The sequence below is a fragment of the Apodemus sylvaticus genome, chromosome 1 (assembly GCF_947179515.1).
Source record: "Apodemus sylvaticus chromosome 1, mApoSyl1.1, whole genome shotgun sequence".
Classification (NCBI taxonomy): Eukaryota; Metazoa; Chordata; class Mammalia; order Rodentia; family Muridae; genus Apodemus; species Apodemus sylvaticus.
In genome coordinates this window covers 74,997,141-75,020,736 of record NC_067472.1, presented here as the reverse complement: position 1 = coordinate 75,020,736, position 23,596 = coordinate 74,997,141, and the positions used below count along the sequence as shown (strand labels likewise).

The 23,596-nt window shown below is 48.4% G+C and overlaps 1 protein-coding gene and 1 pseudogene across 1 annotated transcript in view; one reads left to right on the top strand and one right to left on the bottom strand.

The window, feature by feature from the left end:
- Positions 1–23,596, top strand: part of Tacc2 (transforming acidic coiled-coil containing protein 2) — a 74,560-nt gene that overhangs the window by 16,295 nt on the left and 34,669 nt on the right. Inside the window, exons 2-3 of the mRNA XM_052197157.1 lie at positions 8,912–9,048; positions 20,766–22,059. Coding sequence (XP_052053117.1) covers positions 8,912–9,048; positions 20,766–22,059 — 1,431 coding nt within the window. The remainder of the gene's footprint in view (positions 1–8,911; positions 9,049–20,765; positions 22,060–23,596) is intronic.
- LOC127695201 (transcription factor BTF3-like) lies at positions 7,651–8,132 on the bottom strand (annotated as a pseudogene).

Genomic DNA, 23,596 nt, shown 5'->3' with positions numbered 1-23,596 from the left:
ACTTTTCCTTATAGTTATCATAATCCCCATTTGCTGGACAAACAGCTCGGAGCTTAAGTGGTATACTGAGTTAGGCCACAGTTGCTCAGTGATGTGTGTGTGTGTGTGTGTGTGTGTGTGTGTGTGTATGTATGTGTGTGTGTGTGTGTGTGTGTGTGTGTGTGTGTGTATTTGGACTGTCAGCTGCTCTCTCTCTGCATGCCTTTCATGGGATTCTGTCTGTCTCGTGCCCTCTGGTTGTTTACTGAGGTTCACTGCCCTCTATTAGCTAAGACATAGGCATATGACCCAAAATGGAGCAGTTGCAACTACCTCCCTGTAACTTAAGCCATGAGCTGAGGCCTGAGACATCTAACAAAGGGCTGGAGCTCACAATTCTCTCTCCGTATCAGAGTCCTCAGCTTCGTAGCCTTGTTAAAATTCCTCTTCTGCCTCAGCCAGCCAGAATCAGATTCTGTCTCTCAGCTGTGTTCAGTTTATCACTGGCCAGAGCTGGAGCTGAGGGACGCCCGCCCACCCCCAACACCCCGCCCACCCCATCTGTGCTCTCTCCCTCACTTAACTCTCTCACTTTTGAACCTTCTTGACCTCCACACATAGCTGCTTGCATCTGAAAATGACCCACTTCATAAGCCCAACAGGCTCCGTCCGAATGCTGGAATCATGAACTAAATATGCCACCATCTGCAAGGTTTCTCTCTGGGTGACCATAGGTGCCTGTCTGGAAAATTCTAGCAGTCCTGCTTGCCAGGGCCAGCTTTGTGTTCCTGGGCCACAGCCCCTGACCGTCTGTCCTGTGATTATCTCACTGTCTAAGTTGAATCTAGGTGTTAGGTTATGTTGGAATCATGTTCCACCTTTACTTTGTGTGCAGAATGATGGGGCAGAGCAAATGTCTTGTCCAAATCCACTATGGGCTGTGTGTGTGTGTGTGTGTGTGTTGTGTGTGTGTGTGTGTCTTTCTCTCTATGTACATATATGTGTGTGTCTGTTCATCTCTCTGTGTATGTATGTATGTGTGTGTTGTCTGTGTGCCTGTGTGTGTCTGCCTGTCTGTGTGTGCATCTGTCCCTTTGTGGGTGTCTGCCTGTCTCTTTGTGTGTGTTCAAGTGTTCTCATGTGGGTGGGTGGGTGTTGGTTAGAATGGCTTTTGTAACAATGCTGTCTGAAGTTGTCATTCAGCAGAGTATTTTGATCAATAGAATTCAGTATGTGGCAATTTTAAAAATACACACAAATTCATCAAAGTCCTACTCACATGAGATGCAAACCAATGAGACCAGTCTGCTGAGAGCTCAGTTTCGCTTCTGGGAGGGTCCCCTCTCTTTTCAGAGGCAGCAGATGGTCTTTTGGATTAGATACACTAATCTTCCCTGAAGCGGGGCTTTCGACTAAAGCCATGGTCTTAATTTTGGCTTGGTCTTGAGGGAATAGGGAATCTTGAAAGGCAGACCTTGGGGAGATCATGGACTCCACGCTCATGTGAACACAGCAGCGAGAGGCCAAGGCTTATGTCATGGCAGATCTCCCTTTTCTAGAAGGTGAGAACTCTGCTTCCTTGCCCCATGCCCGTTCATTGTGGCTATGCATTCCCAAGGTCTTCCATCCAGTCCCTGGTCACTGTCGTGTTGGTAACTGAAAACTACTGTTCTGAGGAGTTGATCTAGATTAGGTAGGTGCAGAGAACCCCCTTCCTCGTTAGCAGTGCTTAGGAACTAATTCCTAATAATCTGGTGGGGAGCCATAGGTTTTCAGGACAGGAGTTAATTTTGAACATCTTGACAAGAGGCAGTGCCTAAAGAGGGCAAGCATAGGTATTACTAGTCCATGGCCCTGTGAAGGGCTGGGGACTGGGTTAAGTAGCTTCAGCTCCCTGCTCTCCTTTACCATTTAGGAAGATGCAGTTCTGTATTCTCCAAGTTTCCATCCTGATTCAAAGTTAGAGCATTATACATTATATGGCCTGTGTGGGAAATGTCAATTAAATGTGCCATTTTTCTATCAAAGGGCTAAATGAAGCAGTTAGTAGGGCTGGGTGTGGCAGCACAGGCCTTGGGGCCTACCTCTCAGAGGCAGAGGCGGGCAAATCTCTATAGGACTTTGAGGCCAGCCTGGCCTCCAACAAGGAAGAAATGAAAAATGACACCACCTGCTAGAAACTCCTTCCACAGAAAAAGTTTTCTAAGATAGAAGTGTGTGCTTCATGGCGCATCTGCCCTTAAAAGTTATGGCTTGTCTACGAGGCTTAGAGTTAGCCAGCAGAAAAATGTGAACCGGGCTCTGAGCCCTAGAGTGAGACACAGGACCCATCTGCACTGAGAGCAGAAGCAGCCCAGTGGGTCTGAGGATGTGCTCGGGTGTGCTTGGCGGGTGGATTTAAAGCGGCTGTGTGTGCAGGCTTCTACAGAAGTAAATGCTGCGTGTTGCTGAAACACCTTGCATTGTATGGCTGTTTTCTTGCGACTGCAGACCCCTGCCTCACCAAGCACCTTGGATACTTGCTAGTTAAACTTGAACAAAATGTAATCAGTATGTTGGGAACTCTTCATTTAATAAAAACACCGTATTTCAGTTATATTCAAACGTATTCATGTCACAGATACAGTTGTATTAATGAGTGTATATATCATGTATCTGTGTGGGGGTTCTGATCTTAGACTATTTTGTTATAATACTTTTACTTTTAACAAGTAAAAGAGTGGAGTTTAAACTGAGCCACAAGTGTAAGGAAACAATCCCTTAGAATCTACAGTAACCTCTACCTGAATCTTTTCTGAGGGATAGTTCCCAGAGCATGTCACTGGAATGAGTTACTTCATACTGTGTGGAACAGGGATTTGTAGACTGTGCTTGGTTAGGATTTAGAGCACTATAGAAGTAGGTACATGATTGTGCGTGTGTGCATGTGTGTGTGTGTGTGTGTGTGTAGCTGGGACTTGAACCCCGAGCCTTGAGCATCTCTGGCAAGTAAAGGTTCTACCACTGAGCCACACATCTCCCACTCTTAAGGAATGTTTTAAACTATACTAACACAACTGGGAAGAACTTCAGGCCCCGGTTTCTATGGCTAGGACAGTCTGCCATTTGCATAGTTGTTCTCATCTACATACACACTGTGGTGTTGAATATTCCCCGAATATTGCTTTGTGCTGGCGGATGAATTGGTTCTTGCTGTCTGATGGCTGCCCTACCCTGTTTGCCTTGTAGAGACCCCTGTGATCACAGGACAGACCGTTAGAAGAACAGGGCTGTTAGTAATCACTCCATTGGATGATTGGGACTTCTAACATTGTGCAAACAAGAGAAAGAAAAAGCAAGGATCATGCTGTGTCTGGGATCTCCACAGACCCCAGTGTCACATTTACAAGTTCACTTAACCAGCTTAATTATTCTCTGTGATAAACTTTGTATGATAAGGACATAAAAATGGAGATTGCTAAAGGTTTCAGGAAACCATAGATGTTGTGAAAAGACACCTCAGAGGCTGACAGTTTGGGATCTGAGCTTTGATCTTCTCATTTCCCAGCTCGCATAGCCTTGCAAAACAGTTTGCTTCTCTAAACCATGGCTATACGTGTCATCTGTGAAACAGGCCTGTTCTCCACCCGGCAGGCCACTTGTAGACTGTTGTAGTTATTTTGTTATTTTTCATATGCCACATGCCTAGTTTATGCAGTGCTGGGGTTTGAACCCTGGGCCTTGTGCATGCTAGGTAAGCACTTATCACCTGAGCTACATCCCTAGCCCATACTTAGGAAGATGACAGACATAGACTCATGCCTTGACACATGACTAAATGTTCCACAAATGCTGGCTGTTGTGCTTTTCATATAGAAGCATGCAGTGCATGTGTGTGTGTGTGTATGTGTGTGATTTATGTGTTATTATACTCTTGTGTTTAACGTCTTATATTTATTTTTGCATACACACATATTATACTCTTATTTACTTACATGGTAAACATAAATTTACATATCCTGATAAACCTATTTCCTGAAATTTGGAGGGTTTTTAACAAATTGTGACATCATTTCTTGTTCAGATACATATTTGTGTCAAATTCATTTCCTCCTTTTTTTTTTCTATTCTGTGTGGAGTCTCAGCTGTGTAATTATTTGAGTACAGTAGAAAACCAGCCACATTACGGTGGGACTCAGTCAGTGGGACTTGGGGCTAGAACTTCACCCAGCTGCTCTCTTCTTACACACAGATTCTTGGTGGGTGGACTACAGAAATTCTCACTCTTGAAATGTTTTTAATCCCCTGGGTGACTGAACAGGGAGGAAAGAGAGAATTTTCAAAGCTGCTATCTGTCGCCTCTAATTAACTTGCTCCCTGCTCCTGGGAGAAAGTGTGGAAATATGCAAACAAGGCCAGCAGCTCCAGAAGTGTCAGGCTAGTGGCCTGTGGTGTTTTGATGCACACAGTTCATAGTAAAAAGACAAGAAGGTCTTTTTAGTACAAGGAGCACGGTGTCCTCATGCCCCGCCTCCTCCAGACTGCCTCCCTGCCAGTCCCTGGGTGAATGGTGGTCCTTTGAGCAGGTGTGTAGGCAGGCAGCTGCTGTAGTAGAAACCTCATTGGAATTCACAGCTAGGACACAAGAGCATCCGGCCCTCCTTGTCACTTGTGCTATTGAGAAAGACCAGAGCCCTTTATATTATTCCAAAGCCTTGAGCTATCAGTGCCCAGGGTTGCAGAAGCCATAGGACACCCTTTTGATACTCCCCCACACCCATCCCCTCTCTTTGCATCTCAGTTTGAGCAGGCAGCCTGGGGCCTCGGAACACAGGAGATGCTCACAGCAGTCCTTGCTGGGGGCCTGGGGAAGCTTCCTTTTTGGTGGTGCCATGAAAGAGGTTTAGATCTCAAGAGATAGCAGCAAGAACAGTATAGGTGGGAATTTTTCTGTGGCGATGGCTTTTGACTCCTGGCAGATGTGGTCCCCAGTGGAATGGGCCCGTTGGATGTGGGCCGCGGTGAGCAGCGATGGGGACTCCAGGCTGCTAGTGGCCCAGGAAAACTTCAGAAAGAGGCAAGTTGACTCTGTGTGTCTTTTCATGGTTGTCCCTGATGTCTGTGGTACAGATGCTAGGGTGAGGAAGGAGGTTCTTGGGTCTTCATTCCAGGCCCAGAAACCTGATCCAAACATTCCTTCTTCTTTACTGTTCATTTGTGTGACTCCCCCACCCCCACCCCTGCCCCATGTTTGCATACTTAAACCTTCATCTTCCAAGATCTGTTTCCACCAAGTATGGATGGAGCTTAAATTTTCCCCATAGACAAACTGTCTTTTAACATTAATATGTGAGAGGGAGGGAGGGAGGGAGGAAGGAAGGAGAGAAGAAAGAAAGAAAGAAAGAAAGAAAGAAAGAAAGAAAGAAAGAAAGAAAGAAAGAAAGAAAGAAAGAAAGAGAAGAAAGAAAGAGAAGAAAGAGAAGAAAAATGCAGTGTCTTCCCTGTTGTGCTTCTGAGGATTAAGTATTTACTAGGGAAATCTAATACAAAGTTGGCATTAGCTTGTTGGGTCCCATCTAAAGAAGCTGTAATGTTTTTGTTGATTTCTTTGAGCCCTTGCAGGGCCCTGGCATTGTGGGTGACAAGGTTCTTAGGAGGAATGGGGACAATCTTTGGCACTAATAAAACTAGTCTCTTACACTAAGGTGTAAAAGAAAGATTGATATAGTTGTTCTTACTGATTTAAGCAATTTTTGAGGCAGGGTCTCATGTAGTCCAGGCAGGCTCCAAACACTATATATGGTTGATGAAGACCTTGAACTTCTGGTCCGCCTGCCTTGACCTCTTTGGTGTTAGGATTGTAGCTAGCATAGGCTCAGACCACTATGCCTGGTTTATATAGTGTTAAGGGTTGAAACCTTTGGTTTTTATGCATGTTAGTCAATAACTCTACCAAGTGAGCCACATCTCTATCTCTGGAACTCACCCAATGGCTCCTTTCCTGGGTCATAGTGGGCGGGTATTGCTTGCTGGTATTCTGATGGCCACTTGATATACTTTAGAAGAGGTGACATCTTCCAGGTTCACTCTGGAGCTCAACAGTGTGAGCGTCTCACAGTGTTGGAGGCAGCTCGTGGTACCCGTGTGTGTGTGTGTGTGTGTGTGTGTGTGTGTGTGTGTGTGTGTGTGTGAGTGTATGTGTGTGTGTGTGTGAGAGAGAGAGAGAGAAAGAGAGAGAGAGAGAGAGCTAGTGCATTGAATCCTGACATGCCATGTTCTGTCTCCTACTGCATCATGGCCTGATTGTAAATCTTCAGCAGAGGTCCTGATCTGCTGTCCTGTGGATCCTCTCTTGGTGGTTAGCCTCCTCCTTCCTTGCCAGTGATCAGTTGGCATTTGGGTGCATTAGAATGGTCAGAGATGGGAGCCAGCATGTTGCTGCCCTCCACAGTGTCTGTCCTTACAGGTAAGGTTGGCATTGGTCCTTTGGTTATCTTGAACCAGGGAGTTGATGACCCTGTCCTGTCAGCAGCTGGAGAACTTATAACTCAATTTCCTATTCCTGTGACTAAGATCAAGTAGTTTGGGGCAGCAGGAAGGGAGAAGGTGTACGGTCGACTTTTCTTGGGCCCAGGCAGGGCTTGCCCACTGACTTCTTATTACCACAAGAAACTCCTCAATAGGCTTTTGGGCCAGGTCTGTGTGTGAAGAGGCTTCTTTGCAAGTAGATTTCCCTAGGGACCACCAAGGGCTATCACTATACCGCTGGGTACTGGCTGGCCATATTTTGTGCCTTGGTTTGGCATACCCTCTGCTGACAGGCTGTCTGGCTCTCATTCATTTTCTCTACAGATGGCCATTCACTGTGAGAAACAAGGCCGGCCACCTGTGTGGCAATTTCGGTCCAGTAGAAGAGACCATTAAACATGGAGAAGCTCGCGCGTGTGGGGGAGGGGGAGACAGGGAGTGGGAAGAATGGCAGGCTGGGCTGGGGTAGGGAGAGAGTGAATGGAAATTGAGTTTACAGAATGGGGCACTTAGAGGCAGGGCTGGAGCCACTGTGGTGAGCATAATAAACGGTCTCTCTGTTAGGCTGACTCAACCCTCCAGCGAGGCTTACCCAAATAGCCCACCGTGCGAGAATTTGTCACTAAGGTGGACATGTGTCTTTCAAGTAGGGCTACATTGATATCTGTTGTGGAAAATATTGTTTGGGGATTTCTTTTTTTTTCCTTCTTTCTTTTTTTTTGGGGGGGGGTGGGGTTTGGTTTTTTGGATTTGTTTTTTTTCGAGACAGGGTTTCTCTGTATAGCCCTGACTGACCTGGAACTCACTCTATAGACCAGGCTGGCCTCAAACTCAGAAATCCGCCTGCCTCTGCCTCCCAGAGTGCTGGGATTATAGGCGTGCTCAGCCGCCGCCACCACCACCCAATTAGGCAAAGAATTTTATTAACCTTTTCCAAACCTTTCCCCCAGGCTTCTTCAGCTTAATTTGCTGTAAAGAATGACTTAGGTATAAGCAAAAACTGAAAAGAGCGGCCGTGTCCAGGAGGCTTGGGCTTAAAACTATTAGAGATCTAGATTTTACCAGATCCATAATAAACAAAAAAATTTTAAAGAGCAGTCATGATATAAAATAGCAGCTCCTGTAACTTCTGCAAGTGTCACCGTCTTCAGAAGTTGCTTCAGTTCAGTCTGCCTTGTTCTTAGAAGCCTCATCAAAATTCCCACCCGATCTGGAACTTCATCATCACCATCCTCTCCAGGAGCAATGGGTGCCTTTCCACCCACAGATGGTTTGGGCAGAGCTTCAGCCAGTTTCCGTAAACTAGTCAGACTGTCTGCTCCAAGCTGGTTGAGGATGCCGGGAAGCGTTTCTGTCTGCAGCTTTGTCTCAGTGGGCCTGTAATGATGAAGGTGTTTGCTGCCAGAGACGCCTGACCTTTAGGGTTGTTAGGATGGATCACTGTTCCTTGGTTTGTAAATATGTTTACCTCTTCAATACCAGAGATAGGGTTTACCCCCTAACTTCCTTAAGGAGAACTGCAGTTTTCTATCAGCTGCTGTGGCTGTTCTGTGAACCACCTTCTTCTTTCTACGAGCAGTTCCTTTCCCACCAATGAGCACTTGTGCCTGCAGTTGGGCGAGTTTTTCCTGGTTCATGATTGTAAGGCTCACGCTCAGAGCATCTGAGGGCATCTCGGGCAGGCCAGCTGAGATAAGGCGCACACACGCAGGGACACAAGATGGCAGCTATGTTTGGGAGTTTCTACCCCACCTTAGATCAGTTAGTTCCCAAATAAACACCCCCAAACCTTTATATTTATAATAACCTTAAAGCATTTGAGATGGACAGATATCAACCTCCTGTGTTATGTTGTCTACTCCGCTGTCAATAACCCTGAGCTCCCACTTGCTGTGTTCTTCCTGGGCCGCTCCCACTCCAGCAGGCCAGCCCTCACACGGCTGTGCACTCACAATCATATACCCCATGGCCGCTTCTTCCTTCTCCCTCCTCCTCTCTTGGTCCCTTCCTGAGACCCCAAGCCTGGGACCCCCCGAACCCTACCTACCTACCTCTCTTCTGCCCAGTTACAGGCTGTAGGCATCTTTATTAACCAATCAAGGATAACTTAGGGTGGGGGTGGGGCAAGGTTTGCATAACAAAAGCTGGTATACTTCTTGGGGCAACCAGGTCTTAGGACACAATATTTAGCATTTGCATACATAGCAGCACCAGGCCAACCCACTACAGATCTCAATGTCAGTGGACAGGTTCACCCCAGTTCCTGGGAATCACGCTCTGAGATGATCTTCACTCCTTTTTCCCAGCGGGTGAATTGCGTATTTGCCACAGATGTATTTGTTGCAGTCAGAAGGCCGTCCGTGCCTTCACAGCAGAATCTTTGCTCAGCAAGGTCTCACCTATGTTTCTTATCTCTCTCCACCAGGAGTTCGGACTCTGAGGAAGCCTTTGAGACCCCCGAGTCAACGACCCCTGTCAAAGCTCCACCAGCCCCTCCCCCTCCACCCCCTGAAGTCACCCCAGAGCCTGAGGTCATCGATCCACCAGCCCCAGAAGAACCAGGTAACCAAACGTCAGGCTCCAGGGGGCAGAGTTGGTGCTTAGACAGTCCACAGCCCACAGTGGCTGGCGCCCTCTCTCTTGGCCCTGTTTTATGCACCACTGGTTTCTATGAAGTCTACGGGTAGACAGATAGAACGGTGGTGCTCTGTGCATCCTAGAAGTGATTCTGTTGCTTGAGTTCTCTGGTTCCTTCACTTTCAGACTTGGGTAGGCCTGAGGGTTAAGATAGTGGGTGTTGGGATTTCCAGCAGGATCTTACATTTTGCCCTTTGGCCCCTTCTACCTTACAAGTGTGGACACAACGCTGTTTTATTTCACCCTGCGCCTTTATGCTAAGGACAGCTCCACCAGGCTGGGGGATGGGAATGATGTCAACACACAAGTAAGAAGAGTCAGTCGGTGCCGGGTGACCCCTTGGTACTTTATGGCTTTCCTGATTGCTCAACACTTTTCAGGAGAGAAAAGCACCTTCAAGTGTAGTTTAGCTGTGATTACTGAGGGACAGACAGATCTCAGGGCACCCGCCCACGGGGATGGTGTTCTGTGCGCTTCCCTGTTATACCAGAGGGGATAGAACGACCTCCAATGGGACGGTTAACATGAAGCCTAAAAGGAGACACAACCTGTTGGAGATAGCCCCACAGGAACCAGATGCTTCCATCTTCAGACCTGGATAGCACATAAAGGACCCCATTCTGCCTTCTTTAGGCCTCAGCCCTCCTCCATGGCAAGAATACAGAGCTAATTCCCTCTGGACCAACGGTTCTCATCCTTCCTAATTCTGTGACCCTCCTCAGTAGTGGTGACCCCAACCATACAATTATTTTCAGTGCTACTTCACAGCTTTAATTTTGCTACCATTATGAACCATAATGGTAATTCCATAATGTAAATTCCTGGTACGCAGTTTATCTGCTCTCTGACCCCTGCAGAAGGGTTGTTAGATCCCCAGCGGGGTCTTGACCCACAGGGTGAGAACCACCGTTGTAGACCGCTTGCTAGATGTCATGCACAGTCCCTTTTCAGGCCCATGCTTCTCCTGCCCTAACCCTGTCTTCCTGGTGGCCGACTTTGTCTGCAGAGGGATGGAGAGTAGACTTGGCACCTACAGACTGATCACACAGTGCGGCTGGGGCTGGTAGTGGAGGAAGGCAGGCCTAGGGCTGGCCTTTTTGCTTTGTGAGGAACCAAGGAAGTGCCTTGTAACTTAAGCTAGCAGGTTGGTCTCCATGTAGATGTTGTTAAAAAGTGGATGGAATTTTTTTTTCCCTGCTGGTTTAAGCAGGCTACTGAGTTAGGAAGTCTATGCGGCTCCAAGGTTTACTCTTAAACAGCTGGAGGCCTTCTGCTGGGGAGCAGAGCAGGGCGGTTTTCACAGGACTGACGGGTACAGTCTCCCTCTCATGCTTTCCCGAGTCGGTATAGTCCTTGGCTTGAGACTGGAATGGTAGTGACCATCTGATTAAAGAGGAAAGCAGCCTTGTAGTTCTGAGACTCCAGTGTCCCTTCCTCCATTTTGTGCAATAACAAACAGAAAAGTTACTTTTCGTATCACTTTTATAAATTCACCCCTAGTTTTAAATGGACAGTGTCTGAATAAAAAACTGTAGGACCATAGCTCAAACATGACACTAAAGCATATACAGGAAAAGGTCACTTTGGTGGCCCTTGGTGTGTCTTCCAGAATTCCCTGCTCAGTACTCTGACAGTTCCTGAGAACTGTTTACTACCATGGAGCATCTGTCTAGCCCCATGTAAACTTCAGACAGCTGAGTAGTTATACCACATAAGAATGGGACAACCTCCATTCTCTCTGCTTGGAACCAGGTGCTCAACGGTCTGTGTCTGGCCACTCTACAGTGATTCAGAGGGCACTGGAAGCATGAGGCAGTTACTTTGGGGGACACTGAACACCGTGATCTGGAAGGACATTGTGATGTCCCTACCTTTGTTAGATATAACCTCCTCTAAGATGGCCTCATATCCTAGAATGGCTGTTCCAGCTGATATAAAATTCAGACAGGTGACATAGCATCTGCTCTGTGGAGACAACTCTACTGGTGCTGTGAATTACTTCTTATGATCATCTTTGTGTTATAAGTTGCGTGGCCCATTAATTTTATACTCTGCCGTTGCTTCTTTCCTGCCTCGGTTAGATCCAAAAGTGACCCAGGCAGCAATTAAGGTCCCTTGTACAGTTTTCCCTGTATACTGGCTGGTTTTGTGTGTCAACTTGACACGGGCTGGATTTATCACAGAGAAAGGGGCTTCAGTTGGGGAAGTGCCTCCATGAGATCCAGCTGTGGGGCATTTTTTCAATTAGTGATCAAGTGGGGAGGGCCCCTTGTGGGTGGTACCACCTTTGGGCTGGTGGTCTTGGGTTCTATAAGAGAGGAGGCTGAACAAGCCAGGGGAAGCAAGCCAGTAAGAAACATCCCTCCATGGCCTCTGCATCAGCTTCTGCTTCCTGACCTGCTTGAGTTCCAGTCCTGACTTTCCTTAGTGATCAATTGCAATGTGGAAGTGTAAGCTCAATAAACCCTTTCCTCCCCAACTTGCTTCTTGGTCATGATGTTTCTGCAGGAATAGAAACCCTGACTAAGACACCCTGTAACACAAAGAATGCTGTAAATCAGTAATTGTGTTATTGGGACAAGTGGAGATGCTTGCTGTTTTCATCATTTGGAACCTATCCCATGTCTGAATCTCCACTGGGCTTTGATCCAATTATTCTGTTCATTCTCCCACAAACACAAACTTTCTTCAGAATAGCCAGAATCAACCATTGCACCGCTTCATGCTCAAGCGAAGAGTCAGAGAGTGTCGTGAAACATCAAATGTGCCCTTGTGTTCAGACGGGCTCCGTCAGGACGAACTAGGATTCTTCTCTCCTGGAGAATGGCACTGGAAAGCTCTAGGGTCTTTAATGTCCCTGAATTGGAGCCTGGGTCAGACACTAGATGTCTATCCCAGGCAGCCACTGGATCGGGGAAATCCATGGGTTACCCATGATGCTTTGGAACCTCCTCATTTGGAGTTGGAAGCATAGCGCACATTGTAAACAAATTGAGTCTCATCTTAAAATAATTATGAAGTGATGGAGCAAGGTGGGACCCCAGCACACAGTGGCGCGGGAACTCTCTGAAAAGCGGTCAGGTGTAAATGAAAAGCGTCCTCTTGCCCGGCTCTGGCCTCTCAGTCTTCATCTTGGTGGTGTGCAAACCGTTAGGAAGCAGCAAGCAGCTGCCTCAGGACGGTGATGGGGGCCCCAGCCATTCCCTAATTTTTTTTCCAACAAAACAGAAGCATCTCCATTCTCAAAAGCAAACATAATACACAAGCCCACCTATTACTTAAATGACAGTTTAGAAAAGAATGAACATTATAGAGGCTTAGGCGGTAACCTGTGTGCAATGGCGTGGAGAGATGTTAATTACCACTGAGTCACAATCCCTCAGAACCTTTGATTACACCCCTTGGAGTTTTTGAACAGGGATTTTACACTTCTCCTTTTAAAACTGCAGTGAGTCTGTCAGTATAGAGATTATGGTCCGGAGACCTGAGCTGGGGAATGTGTCTGCATAAAGTACCCACCTCCTTCGCTTGGGCTCCACAAAAGGCTCTCTGATTTGTTGCACATGTTGGGCTCTGCCCCGCCCCACATCTTCCTGTCATCTATTCTGCAGACCTGCAGGGGCACTGTAAAGGCGTGAGAAGGCACTGGGCTTCTTGCGTAGGTCGCCCTAGGGAGAGGAGGGTTTGTTCTGAAAACCATGGGAAAGAAAGGGCAGGAGAGGAAAGTCTATTGTTCATAGTTTTCCTCTACTGAGACCTGGAATGTCACTAAAGGACTAAGGAACCACAGGAAATAATAGACCAGACCTTTGACTGCAAGGACAAACATGGTTTTTCCTCCTGGAAACCTGTTTTACAAAAGCAGTCGCTGACTGTATGCTGGGTCCTGTGGGCTCCATGGCCCAGCAGGACAGGATGCTAAGTGCCCACCTTCTATCTGTCCCCATCCAGGGAGCCATGCTTTCCTGTGTATAAATGAACCAGCAGCCTGTTGGGTCTGAAATCACTACCTTCTAGCCTCTGTGGAACACTTCGCAATGCTATCACTGTGGCCATAGTTAACTTTCACCTGACTAAATAATTCCTTCAGCTTCTGCATCTTCCCTGTGTTAGGCTTGTAGTAGGGCCTTTGTCCGCTTCATGTCCATCTTGGATGGGAGCTAATTATCCCTGATTTGAATAGCATCCCCTTCCTTTGAGGTCACATACCTTCCCTGTCCTGCAGCATGAGAGCTCTAGCTTCCGGCTCTCTTGCAGCTTGTCTGCAGGACCTGCTGTGTTTGCACTCCTGGACTGCTGCTGTGCTTCTGACTACATAGGTGCTGAGTCCTTGCTGTGCCCACTGGCACTCAGTCACGGACCAAGCAGCTATCAGCTGGCCCTGAGAGCTGCAGCCTGAGCTGGGCTCTGCAGGATGGTCAGGTGGCAGGATGGTCAATGTCGGGTGCTTAGTAGAAGTGAGGTGAGTTCCTCACTTGTCCTCTTCCGGGACAACCTCGTCATGGTGACAGAGCTTGTCTGTTCATTCTTGCCGACAGCCCTCCTAACCTGGAGAAGGGCACTGCGAGGGTCTTGTGATTAGAGCTGCCCAGTGCCCTCTGTGCCTACACATTTTCTTTTGTGGGGAAGCAGTGGCCTGTGGGTCTTTGGTTTTAGATTACACCTCTCAGCATTAGCTGCCAGCAATGATTTGTTGTCACCGTGTCTACCAAGCAGAGGGCTTGTCTTTATACATACTGGCATTTGCTTTCTTCTCCTGAAAAACCCAAGAGTGACCCAAAGCCCCTTGGTGTTAAGGTGTTTCTCTTGGGATGCAGAACAGGGAGCAGGTATCACAGGCAGGATCTGAGGGGCTGTGGCCCCATTATTTCCTGACACTGTCTGTGCCCTAGACTGGACACTCCTGTAGCTTTCCATTCCATCCATCTTCACGAGAACCCTTGGCTTTCAACAGTTACTGACTTATGAAATAACTTTCCCAGAACACACGGCCCCAGCCCCAGCCCCAGCCTCAGCCTCAGCCTCAGCCTCCCCTTAGAAAGAGCGCTGTGAACAGCAGAATTTCATTGCTCTACTTCTGGAGGCTGCACTTGAGATTGAGTGTCTGGAGGTAAGATTTACAGGCTGCGTTGTGCTGTGTCCTCACATGGCGCATGGGACAGACAAGCTCCCTCTAGGTATTAATCCCATTCCTGAATATTCTCCCTAACTTAATTCCCCCCCACTCAGAGGTCTTGCCTTGAGGGTGAGATTCCTGCATGGGAATCTCAGGGCTCATAGATGTTTAGGATAAAGACACACATTGAGGACCAAGGCTTTTAAGAGCTGGGTCTGGGTCTTCCTGATATGAACGCTAATATGTGCTCAGGTTTCTGGAATGGGTGAAGCTGTTGGGTACTCTGTATAACCCCATGCAGATCCGATGTTCCTATGTTTAGGAGAAGAGCCCACATGGGGTATGTTAGTCTCTTGCCCTGTGGTAGGCACCATGCAATCAAAGGGTAGTCATTGGGCAATGGGTGCATGAGCCCACTGCTGCCAGTCAAAGCCTCATTTACCTCAGGCTGGAAGGACGGTGGGAGGTCATGGCTGCACAGACAGATGAGGAAGTCAGAGTGTAGTGATCTCAGCAGCTCCTGTGGCCATGTTCACAATGCCCTGGGAAACTTGGGTAGGGATGCCAATAATCTGGCCAGGCCCTGACCAGATTAGACCTATTTACTTCTCTCTGTGACCCTATTGGAGAGTCCTGAAGCAGCCCCTTGTCATAACCAAGCTCTAAACCCTGGCAGCACCACGAGCTCTAGTGAGCCAGGGATGCTCAGGTCTCCAGGATGGGTGGTTTAGCCCATGGTCCCCAGGAAGGACAGAGGCGGTTGTCCTGTTACAATGTTTGGTCATGGTGAAGGCAATGCCAAGGGTTCTATTGGTGCGATCATGAATGGATGTCAGTGCGGGAACTTGGGGGGGCAGGAACTGAAGCAGAGACTGGGGGTGGGGGTGGGGGGAGTGCAGCTCACTGGTTTGTTCCTTGTGGCTTGCTCAGCCTGTTTTCATATAACACTGAAGACCACCAGCACAGGGGTGGCACGGCCCACAGTGACCTGGGCCCTCCAGTGTCAATCACCAACTAAGAAAACACCCCACAGGCTCGCCAGTCTGTGAACATGGAGGCAGACTCTCAGTAAGAGTCCCTCTTCTCGGGGAAGAGGTTTGTGTCAAGTTGACAAAAACCAAACTGTGCAGTCATCGTTGTAACAATGGGGCAACAGTGGCATCTTGAGAGGTGTCCTGGGGTGTATGACAGTGAGCAAGGCTGAGGAGCTTGGGTGAAGGACACTGAGCTGACATGTTGCAGTCACTTCTTCAATCACTTAATCAATCCTGCACCTTGTCACTCACTGCCTTCTCTGAATCAGGTCGTCCTGGTGGCCTGATACTTCGTGCTATCTTAAGCTTACCAAGGGGCATTTTAAAAATGTATGTATTGCTTTAGATGGTTTTGTTCTTTTTATGAGGGTTTTGCCTGTGTGTGTATATTCATCATATGCTTGCCTAGCATCCAAGGAGGCCAGAAGAGAGGGTCAGATCTCCTAGAACTGGACTTCTGGGTGATTGTGAGGAACCTTGTGGGTGCTCCGAACCGAACTTGAGTCCTCAATAAGTGCTCTCAACCACCCTGTCACCTCTCTAACCTCAGAAGAAGGTGCTTTTATGCAGTTTCACTTCCTATGCATGGTAATGTTTGAAGGAGGAGGATGAAGGGGACTAATGTTTTTTATTTTTTAATTTTTAATTAATTTTTTTTTGACTAATGTTTTTTAAATGACAACAGAATCTGAAAGTGGTGATGAACCAGTGTCTGAGCAGAGGGTCTGTCAGCATAGACTGGGTATACTGGGTAGGCAACCCACTGGGAAAGAGACCAAATGCGACAGAAATGGGACATTTGTTCTGCTCTTTAGTAGAGCTGGGACCCAGTCTAAGGTGCCCAGTGACCACCTTCCAGTGGGGACTGTCAGCACAGAGGTGCTCCCGGATTCCTGTAGGTAAGGCCATTTGTGCAAAGCCCCTGTTGAGCTCCCCCAATCTTGACTCCGTGTTATTCAGCCTCTCACAGAGTAGACCCCAATGAAAAAAGTCTGCTTTTTATAGACTCTACCCAGCTTAATTTCCCAAAGCCTTGATCTCTGGTAAGCCTCTGGGACTTGAGTGAGGTCTGGGAAGAGACCAGCCAGATCAAGATGGACACCCAGGAGCAGCAGTGCCCGGAGCGTTCCTCCCCAGGTGGGGTTCTTAAGACTCAACCAGGTTGTCCAGAGAGAAGGTGCCCAGCCAGAGGTCTTTGACACTCTTGCTGGCCCATTTTGGCTTCAGTTTCTTGAGCCTTGTGTTTTGGGCCACATCCCAGGAAGACCTGTTCCTGTCTGAGTCGGCTCACTCTCTAAGACAGACCTCCACAGCAAGTCCAAGCTTATCCTCAAGACCGATCCTGTCCTGTCCGAGCTTAACTTCAACCCTCAGGCCATTGAAGAGCAGATGCTAAAGTATTGTCTTACAGGATGAAACAGAGGGCTTAAGATCAAAATGTGGGGGCCAGAGAGATGGCTCAGTGGTTATGAGTACTGACTGCTTTTGCAGAGGACCTGGGTTCTGTTCCCAGCACCCACATGGCACCTAACAACTATATGATACTTCAGTTCTAGGGGCTCCAATGTCTTCTTCTGATCTTCTCAGGCATCAGCTACTCTGAAGGTGATGGAGGGATTGTTTACGAGATATAGTGCAGCCACATGAATAACAATACTAAAGTCTGGTTGCACAATAATAAGTATTTGAATAATACAAAGACAATCTTTACACAATGCACAAAAAGATCACCACAACACATCTCTATTGACCTACTCTTCAGGAAGGGGTAGACTGATCAGTGGGTGGAAAAATGGGATGTCTAGGTTTTGATGAGTGCCCCCAATGTGTTTTAGGCTAGACAAGCTTGGGAGATCTTGAGTTCCTTGTATGTTTGCACTGGGTTACTTATAACTACTGGCAAAACACCACAAGAGGACAGAGCAATGCCCTACTGATCTCCATTAGCCTGCTTCTAAAGGGTTCCTTTATTCTGCCCTTGATAGATGGTCAGCCATGCTTCCTGCAGGCTTGATTTATTGGTCATTTGAGAATCTGAGCATGCCAGGATGCCAGCGGTTCGCTCTAGCCATTGCATCCCTGCCTGAAGAGAACTCACAGTGCAGGAAGCCATCTCAAGTGTCACTTGGGAAACACCATGCAAGGTTAAGGAGTGGGGCCTCTGGTGATGGTCGGGAGATGAGGGTGTGTGATGTCAGTTGTGAAGGCATGCTCTCCTCTACTCCCTCTTGTTTCTGAGTACAACTGCTTAGCTTAGGCTGGGCTGCCCAGCACTGATGCTATAGGCTGATCTGTTATAGGCTTATCTGTTAAATTTGAATGCTGAAATCCTCACTCCTGATGTGATGTGTTAGAGATAGGACCTTTCTGCTGGTAATTAAGGTTCTGTGGGGTCTTAGGTTGGAGCCCTGTCACAAGAGGAGACTTCAAGGAAGTCTCAGAGGAAAGGTCATGTAAGGACACATCAGATCTGACCACCTGAAAGCCAAAGAGAAAGACCCCAGGAGAGGCTAGACTTGGCTGTACCTCCATTGTGAACTTCCAGCCTCAGTGCTCAGAACACACATTTCTGTTGAAGCCACCCAGTCTTGGTTCTTGATGAGGGTAACCGAGCTGGTTAGAATAGCTGGGGAAACATGTGGGGAGTCACTGTATGAGTGCAGATGCTAACTTGCCCCAGGATTGAGCTAGAATCTAGAGCCAGGGGTACAGTGTGGATGTCTAGGGATATCTTTGCCCAGGCCTGCACCAGTGAGTGCAGGGGACATGCTGATGTGGATGGATTGGTTGGTGGCCCCATCTTTCCTTGCCTCTGTATTATTCAAGGTGTACCTCATGGTGACTGACATTGAGGGCATGCCAGGTTTGGGATGAATGAAGTCTTTATGCCGCTCTGTGTGGCTATGTAGAAATCTAGTGGGAACCCAACTGGACATGGTTGCCTTGCCAATCTGGGCTTGCCCATGGCAATGACATGGAAAGGTCATCCCAACCTTGTGATGGACCGTAGGGAGCCATCTGCTCTAGGAGCCACTCAGTAGAATAGCAGTTCCTAAGCAGGGACAGTGCTGTCCTCCTGGGGACAGGAGGCAGTGTCTGAGACATTTTGTTACAGCTAAGAGAGGAGGAGCTACTGGCATTTAGTAGGTCAAAGCTAAGGATGAGGCCGAGGATGGTGCTCTAAATGGGCTGAGCCCCCGCACAATGAGAGGTATCCCCCAAGCATCCTCTAGGCTGACAGTAAGAAACTGCAATAAGTCCGGGATTCTTTGCCGTGATTTAATTAGGGAACAAGCACTTCTGAATAGGAAAGCCAGGCTAAACAGACAGGAAAACCAAGCAGATGTTAAGATGAGTATCTGCTGACTGTTACATGACGCAGGGGAATTGCTGACATTTAAAGGCTTCTAAGGCAATGGAGTAGATTGGAAGGGCTGTCTACAGAAGTTCAGGGATGGCTAAGGCCCCTTTCCCTGCTGCCAACGCCCACGTTGGCACCTGGACCGCCTTAGCATCTGTAGCCTTCTGCCTTCTGAGATGAGTATCCAGGAAGGTAGGAAGGCCAGGTTGCTGCTGACCAGAAGAACCTGTGCTTTTAGGCTTGGGGGCCTCAGCAAAGGGAAGTGACCTCAGAAGGAAGAAAGGTGTACACCTGTTCTTCTGAGACGAGAAGGAAGCAAGTGTGTTTGGTGATGGGGGCTGGGACCAGAGCCTGCAAACGCTTAGGGTCTGTGTGCCGAATGGAGTTCCCCAGGTGCCTGCAATCCAGGGGGTATTTCGTAAGCTTTCTGAGAGAAATTGCCAGGCTGGAAACAGAGATAAGTCCTTGCACAACCCAAGAGGCTTGTGCAGTCCATCTCTCACTTTATCAGCTAGGACCCCGTGAGCGAAGCTGGGAAGTACAATGAGAACTGGCCTCGCCCCACAACAGCAGAGGGCATGGACGGCTCTGGGGTGGGGAGGTGTATTCTCCAGAAACAGACCGGCCTGTTTGAGTGAGCCTTTTCCACACCTGGGTTGTTGGGACACAGGATAGGACAGACATTTAGGAAGTAAAAATGCAGGATACCCAGGTCAGTATGAATCTCATGTGACACATAATCTTAGAAAATTTTCTTTTATCATTACACTCAAGTGTAATGGCTTTCTGGACTTCAGCTGGAGGTTTACGTGGAGAGAAAGGGTTAATGCATCATAACCACCGAGCACAGTCCGAAGTCACAGTTCCATTCCGTGCAGCCTTTTCTATTTCTTGTTCTGCCTTCTGAGACCACGGTACGGGGTTTTCCTTTCTCTAGCAGAACAGCTAGGAACCTAGAAATCCACGCGAAGGCTGCTTGGTTTCCCGGGAGAAGTGGAGAGGTGAGGTCATTGGGCATCCTCTGACTGATACTCAGAGTTCCTGGGCATGTTGGAAAGGGACAGCCTTATTGGCTGGCAGGGTTGGAGGGGAGGTCTGAGAATGGACAAGAGCCAAAGCCAAAGCGAGGTAGATGTGTCAGTGGGAGAGGAGGGCCTGGTGGAGTCTGGCACGGCAGGTGGTAGAGAGGGCAAGCTCGGCCTTGCTCAGCCCTGCACAGTCTTCCAAGTGTCTAAACAGTCCGGAACAGGGTTGGCTGTGGCCATATTTGATTTCCATACCAAAGGTTTACTAGTTTTGCAGCATCAGCCTCATTATTATTTTTATAATATCTCAAGGATCCTACCCCAGGGCCTTGGCACATGAGGCCCTTTCTGTCTAGGAGGATTTCTGTTTGTTTTGTGAACTTTCTGGTGAGCTAGAAACACACCAGATAGGGCACTAATGGCAGACTTACAGTACCATTCCACCAGAGTGCAGCTTCTTGACCTGACTTACAGAGTCTGGGTAACCCCCAAACAGCCAGACCACAGAAAGTCACCTCACCATGGGCAACAGTTTCTTTGTAGCTACAAAGATAGAGTCCTCCTTTCAGCTGGCATCCCACACACTACCCTGAGAGAGACCATGTGCAGCTCGGGTAGGTGTAGGGCGGAGCGATGAGACTCTCGGGTGAGGGTCTAATGCCCTCCCCAATCCCTTCCTCAGGAGGAACTTTCATTGGGCCTGATCTTGAGAGTCTCTTGCAAGAAAGTAGTCATGGATGCTTTGGGGGCCATGACAACGGCTGCTAGGCTGGGAGGACAAGCCTTTATCTTTTCCAGTTGTTGCTCAGATGCCCAGCATGACCCCTGTCAAAGTCAGGCACTTGATAAAGTGCTTTGGGATGATCCATTGGGCCTCTTCCTTCATTAGCTACCTGGCTCCCATTGTACAGATGAGGGAACTAAAGGGAACCGATTCAGGGTCTGCACCCACTGATGCATGGGAACTGGAACCTGTTGCCCATGTGGGGTGTCTGTCTTTGGAGTTTATCAACCTCTGCTCTGCGGAGTGGGGATCTGGTTCAGGATGAGACGTGATCCCAAGTGTCCCATGTCTTTAGGTGACTGCTTTGTCTCCATTTCCACAGGATGTGTTTCTGAGCCGGTTGTGGTCCCCGATGGCCCTCGCAGCGAGTCCGTGGAAGGAAGCCCGTTCCGTCCATCACACTCCTCCTCGGCAGTGTTTGATGAAGACAAGCCGATAGCCAGCAGCGGGACTTACAACTTAGACTTTGACAGCATTGAACTGGTGGATGACTTCCAGGGCTTGGAGCCATGCTCTGCCGACTCTAAGGGTCAGGAGTGTAAGGCGAGCACGCGGAGGAAATCCACCGAGTCCGTGCCACCCTCCAAGTCCACGCTGTCCCGCTCGCTCAGCCTGCAAGCCAGCGACTTTGACGGTGCTTCTTGCCCCGGCAGCCCTGAAGCTGGGACCCTTGCCACAGATGCATGTGGCACAGGATCCAACAGTGCTTCCAGCACCCTTAAGAGAACTAAAAAAACACGGCCACCTTCCTTGAAAAAGAAACAAGCCACCAAGAAACCCACAGAAACCCCCCCAGTGAAGGAGACCCAACAGGAGCCAGGTGAAGAGAGTCCCGTCCCCAGCGAGGAACACGTAGCACCAGAGACAAAGACAGAGCCAACCACACCTGAGGGCACTGCTTGCGCATTGTCCGAAGAGACGTCCCTGGAGTCCGAGGCTGTGCCCACAGGCACCTGCCCTCTGGAGAGTGCAGAAGACGTTAGCCCTCTGGTTTCTGGAGGTGGCAGAGTGCAGAACTCACCCCCTGTGGGGAGGAAATCAGTGCCTCTTACCGCAGCCTCTGAGGCAGTGGAGGTGACCCTATCAGACAGTGGGGGGCAAGAGGACTTGCCTGCCAAAGGGCTGTCAGTGAGGCTGGAGTTCGACTATTCTGAGGACAAGGGAAGTTGGGAGAATCAGCAGGAAAACGCCCCTTCCACCAAAAAGATAGGCAAGAAACCAGCTGCCAAAATGCCCCTAAGGAGGCCAAAGGTGAAAAAGACCCCTGAGAAACTCGACCACACTCCTGCATCACCTCCAAGGTCCCCTACTGAACCTAGTGACATCCCGATTGCTAAAGGTACCTACACCTTTGATATAGACAAGTGGGACGACCCCAATTTTAACCCTTTTTCTTCCACCTCAAAAATGCAAGAGTCTCCCAAACTGTCCCAACAATCGTACAACTTTGACCCTGACGCCTGTGAAGAGTCCCTTGACCCCTTTAAGGCATCCTCTAAGACCCCCAGCTCACCATCTAAGTCCCCAGCCTCTTTCGAGATCCCAGCCAGCACCATTGAAGCGGACGGGGATGGGTTGAATAAACCCGCCAAGAAGAAGAAGACTCCGCTGAAGACGTAAGTTGAAGGAGGGAGGTGGTAAGGGCAGTGAGCGGGTGTGCATTCCTGTGACTTAGTCCTGTGCCTGAGAATCCCCAGCTGCCCTTGTTCTGCCCTCTGTTGCCGTGGTGACACCATCTTTGTGGCAGTCTCTCCAAGCAGGCAGGATAAACATTTCCTTTCTCTCTGCAGCCTCAGTGGTTTTATCTTCCCATCCCAGAACCCACAAAGCCCTTGGTTTTTTGTTTTGTTTTGTTTTTTTGTTTTTTTTTTGCCTCAATAAGTCAATGGCTTGAAGATTTATGTGCACCCACTGATGACCTTTCAACTCCTGGGATGTATGGGAAGGTGCATAGAAAAGGAGCAGACATGAGAGACCGGCCACCTTCCCGTTGGGGCCTCAACTCTTCCCTGGTTAGCCTATGCATCGCCTCTGGATAAACTAAGATACACACCCTGCAAAAGAATGTTAAAATGTACAGCAACTGTTTCTCCCTGCTGATGTGACTTTAACTCAGGGACATCATTTGGTGCCAGGCTGAGAACCCTGAGAAACCCAGGAAGCCCCAGATGGAAAGCTGTTTCTCGCCATCAGATGAGCCTGCAAGAAACAGGCTCTTTAACTGGGTGTGGTGGGGCACACCTTTCATCTCTGCACTTGGGAGGCAGAGGCAGGCCGATCTCTGAGTTTGAGGTCAGCCTGGTGGTCTCCAGAGTGAGTTCTAGGACAGCCAGGACTGTTACACAGAAAAACCCTGACAGGAAAGTAAAGAAAGGAGAGGAGAGAAACAAAGAAACAGGCTCTTTGCTGCCTGCCTTCTCTCTGGTCATCTTTTTTCAAACAAGACTTGAAAGTAACTCAAAGAGCAAAAGAGATTAGTGCAGCGTGGATGGGGGAAGCGGACCTGCAGTCCCTAGGAAGAATGGCTTTTGTCCACCAGCATTTGCCTCCAGATGTGTAGCCCAACTTTGTTGGCCATAGGTCCATTCCCGAGGACCATGTACAGGCTCAGGATGACAGTCTGGCTCTCCTGGGAAGCATCAACTGTATTTAATCAGGTGGAAGAGACCAAGTCCCCCATCCCAGGCTGAGGACCATGCCCTAGTACTGGCCCCTCTGGGTCTAATTGGCTTGAATATATATATTGTTTTATTGAGTTATGTTATATATCATATTGAATTATATATTATTACATTACATATTATATTAAATTATATATAATTTTTTTATTGAAAAATAGATGTTTTTTCATACAGTATGTTTTCATTCTAGTTTCCCTTCCCAAACTCCTCCCAGATCGTTCTTACCTCCCCACTCACCAAATCAACATAGAACTTTATTTTAAAAGTGGAATAATAATACCCACAAATGTCTACACTTAGACACCATAACTTGGAAAGAGAACCTCCTGGCGGCCACTCCTTTCTTCTGACCCAAGGCAGTGTAATACATCCCCAGGTGCTCTCACCCCGTGTACATGTGGGTCTGCTGATTTGGGAGATCTGCGTGTGGAGGCAGAGCTCTTAGGTACCAAGCCTCCAGGTGCCCAGAAGC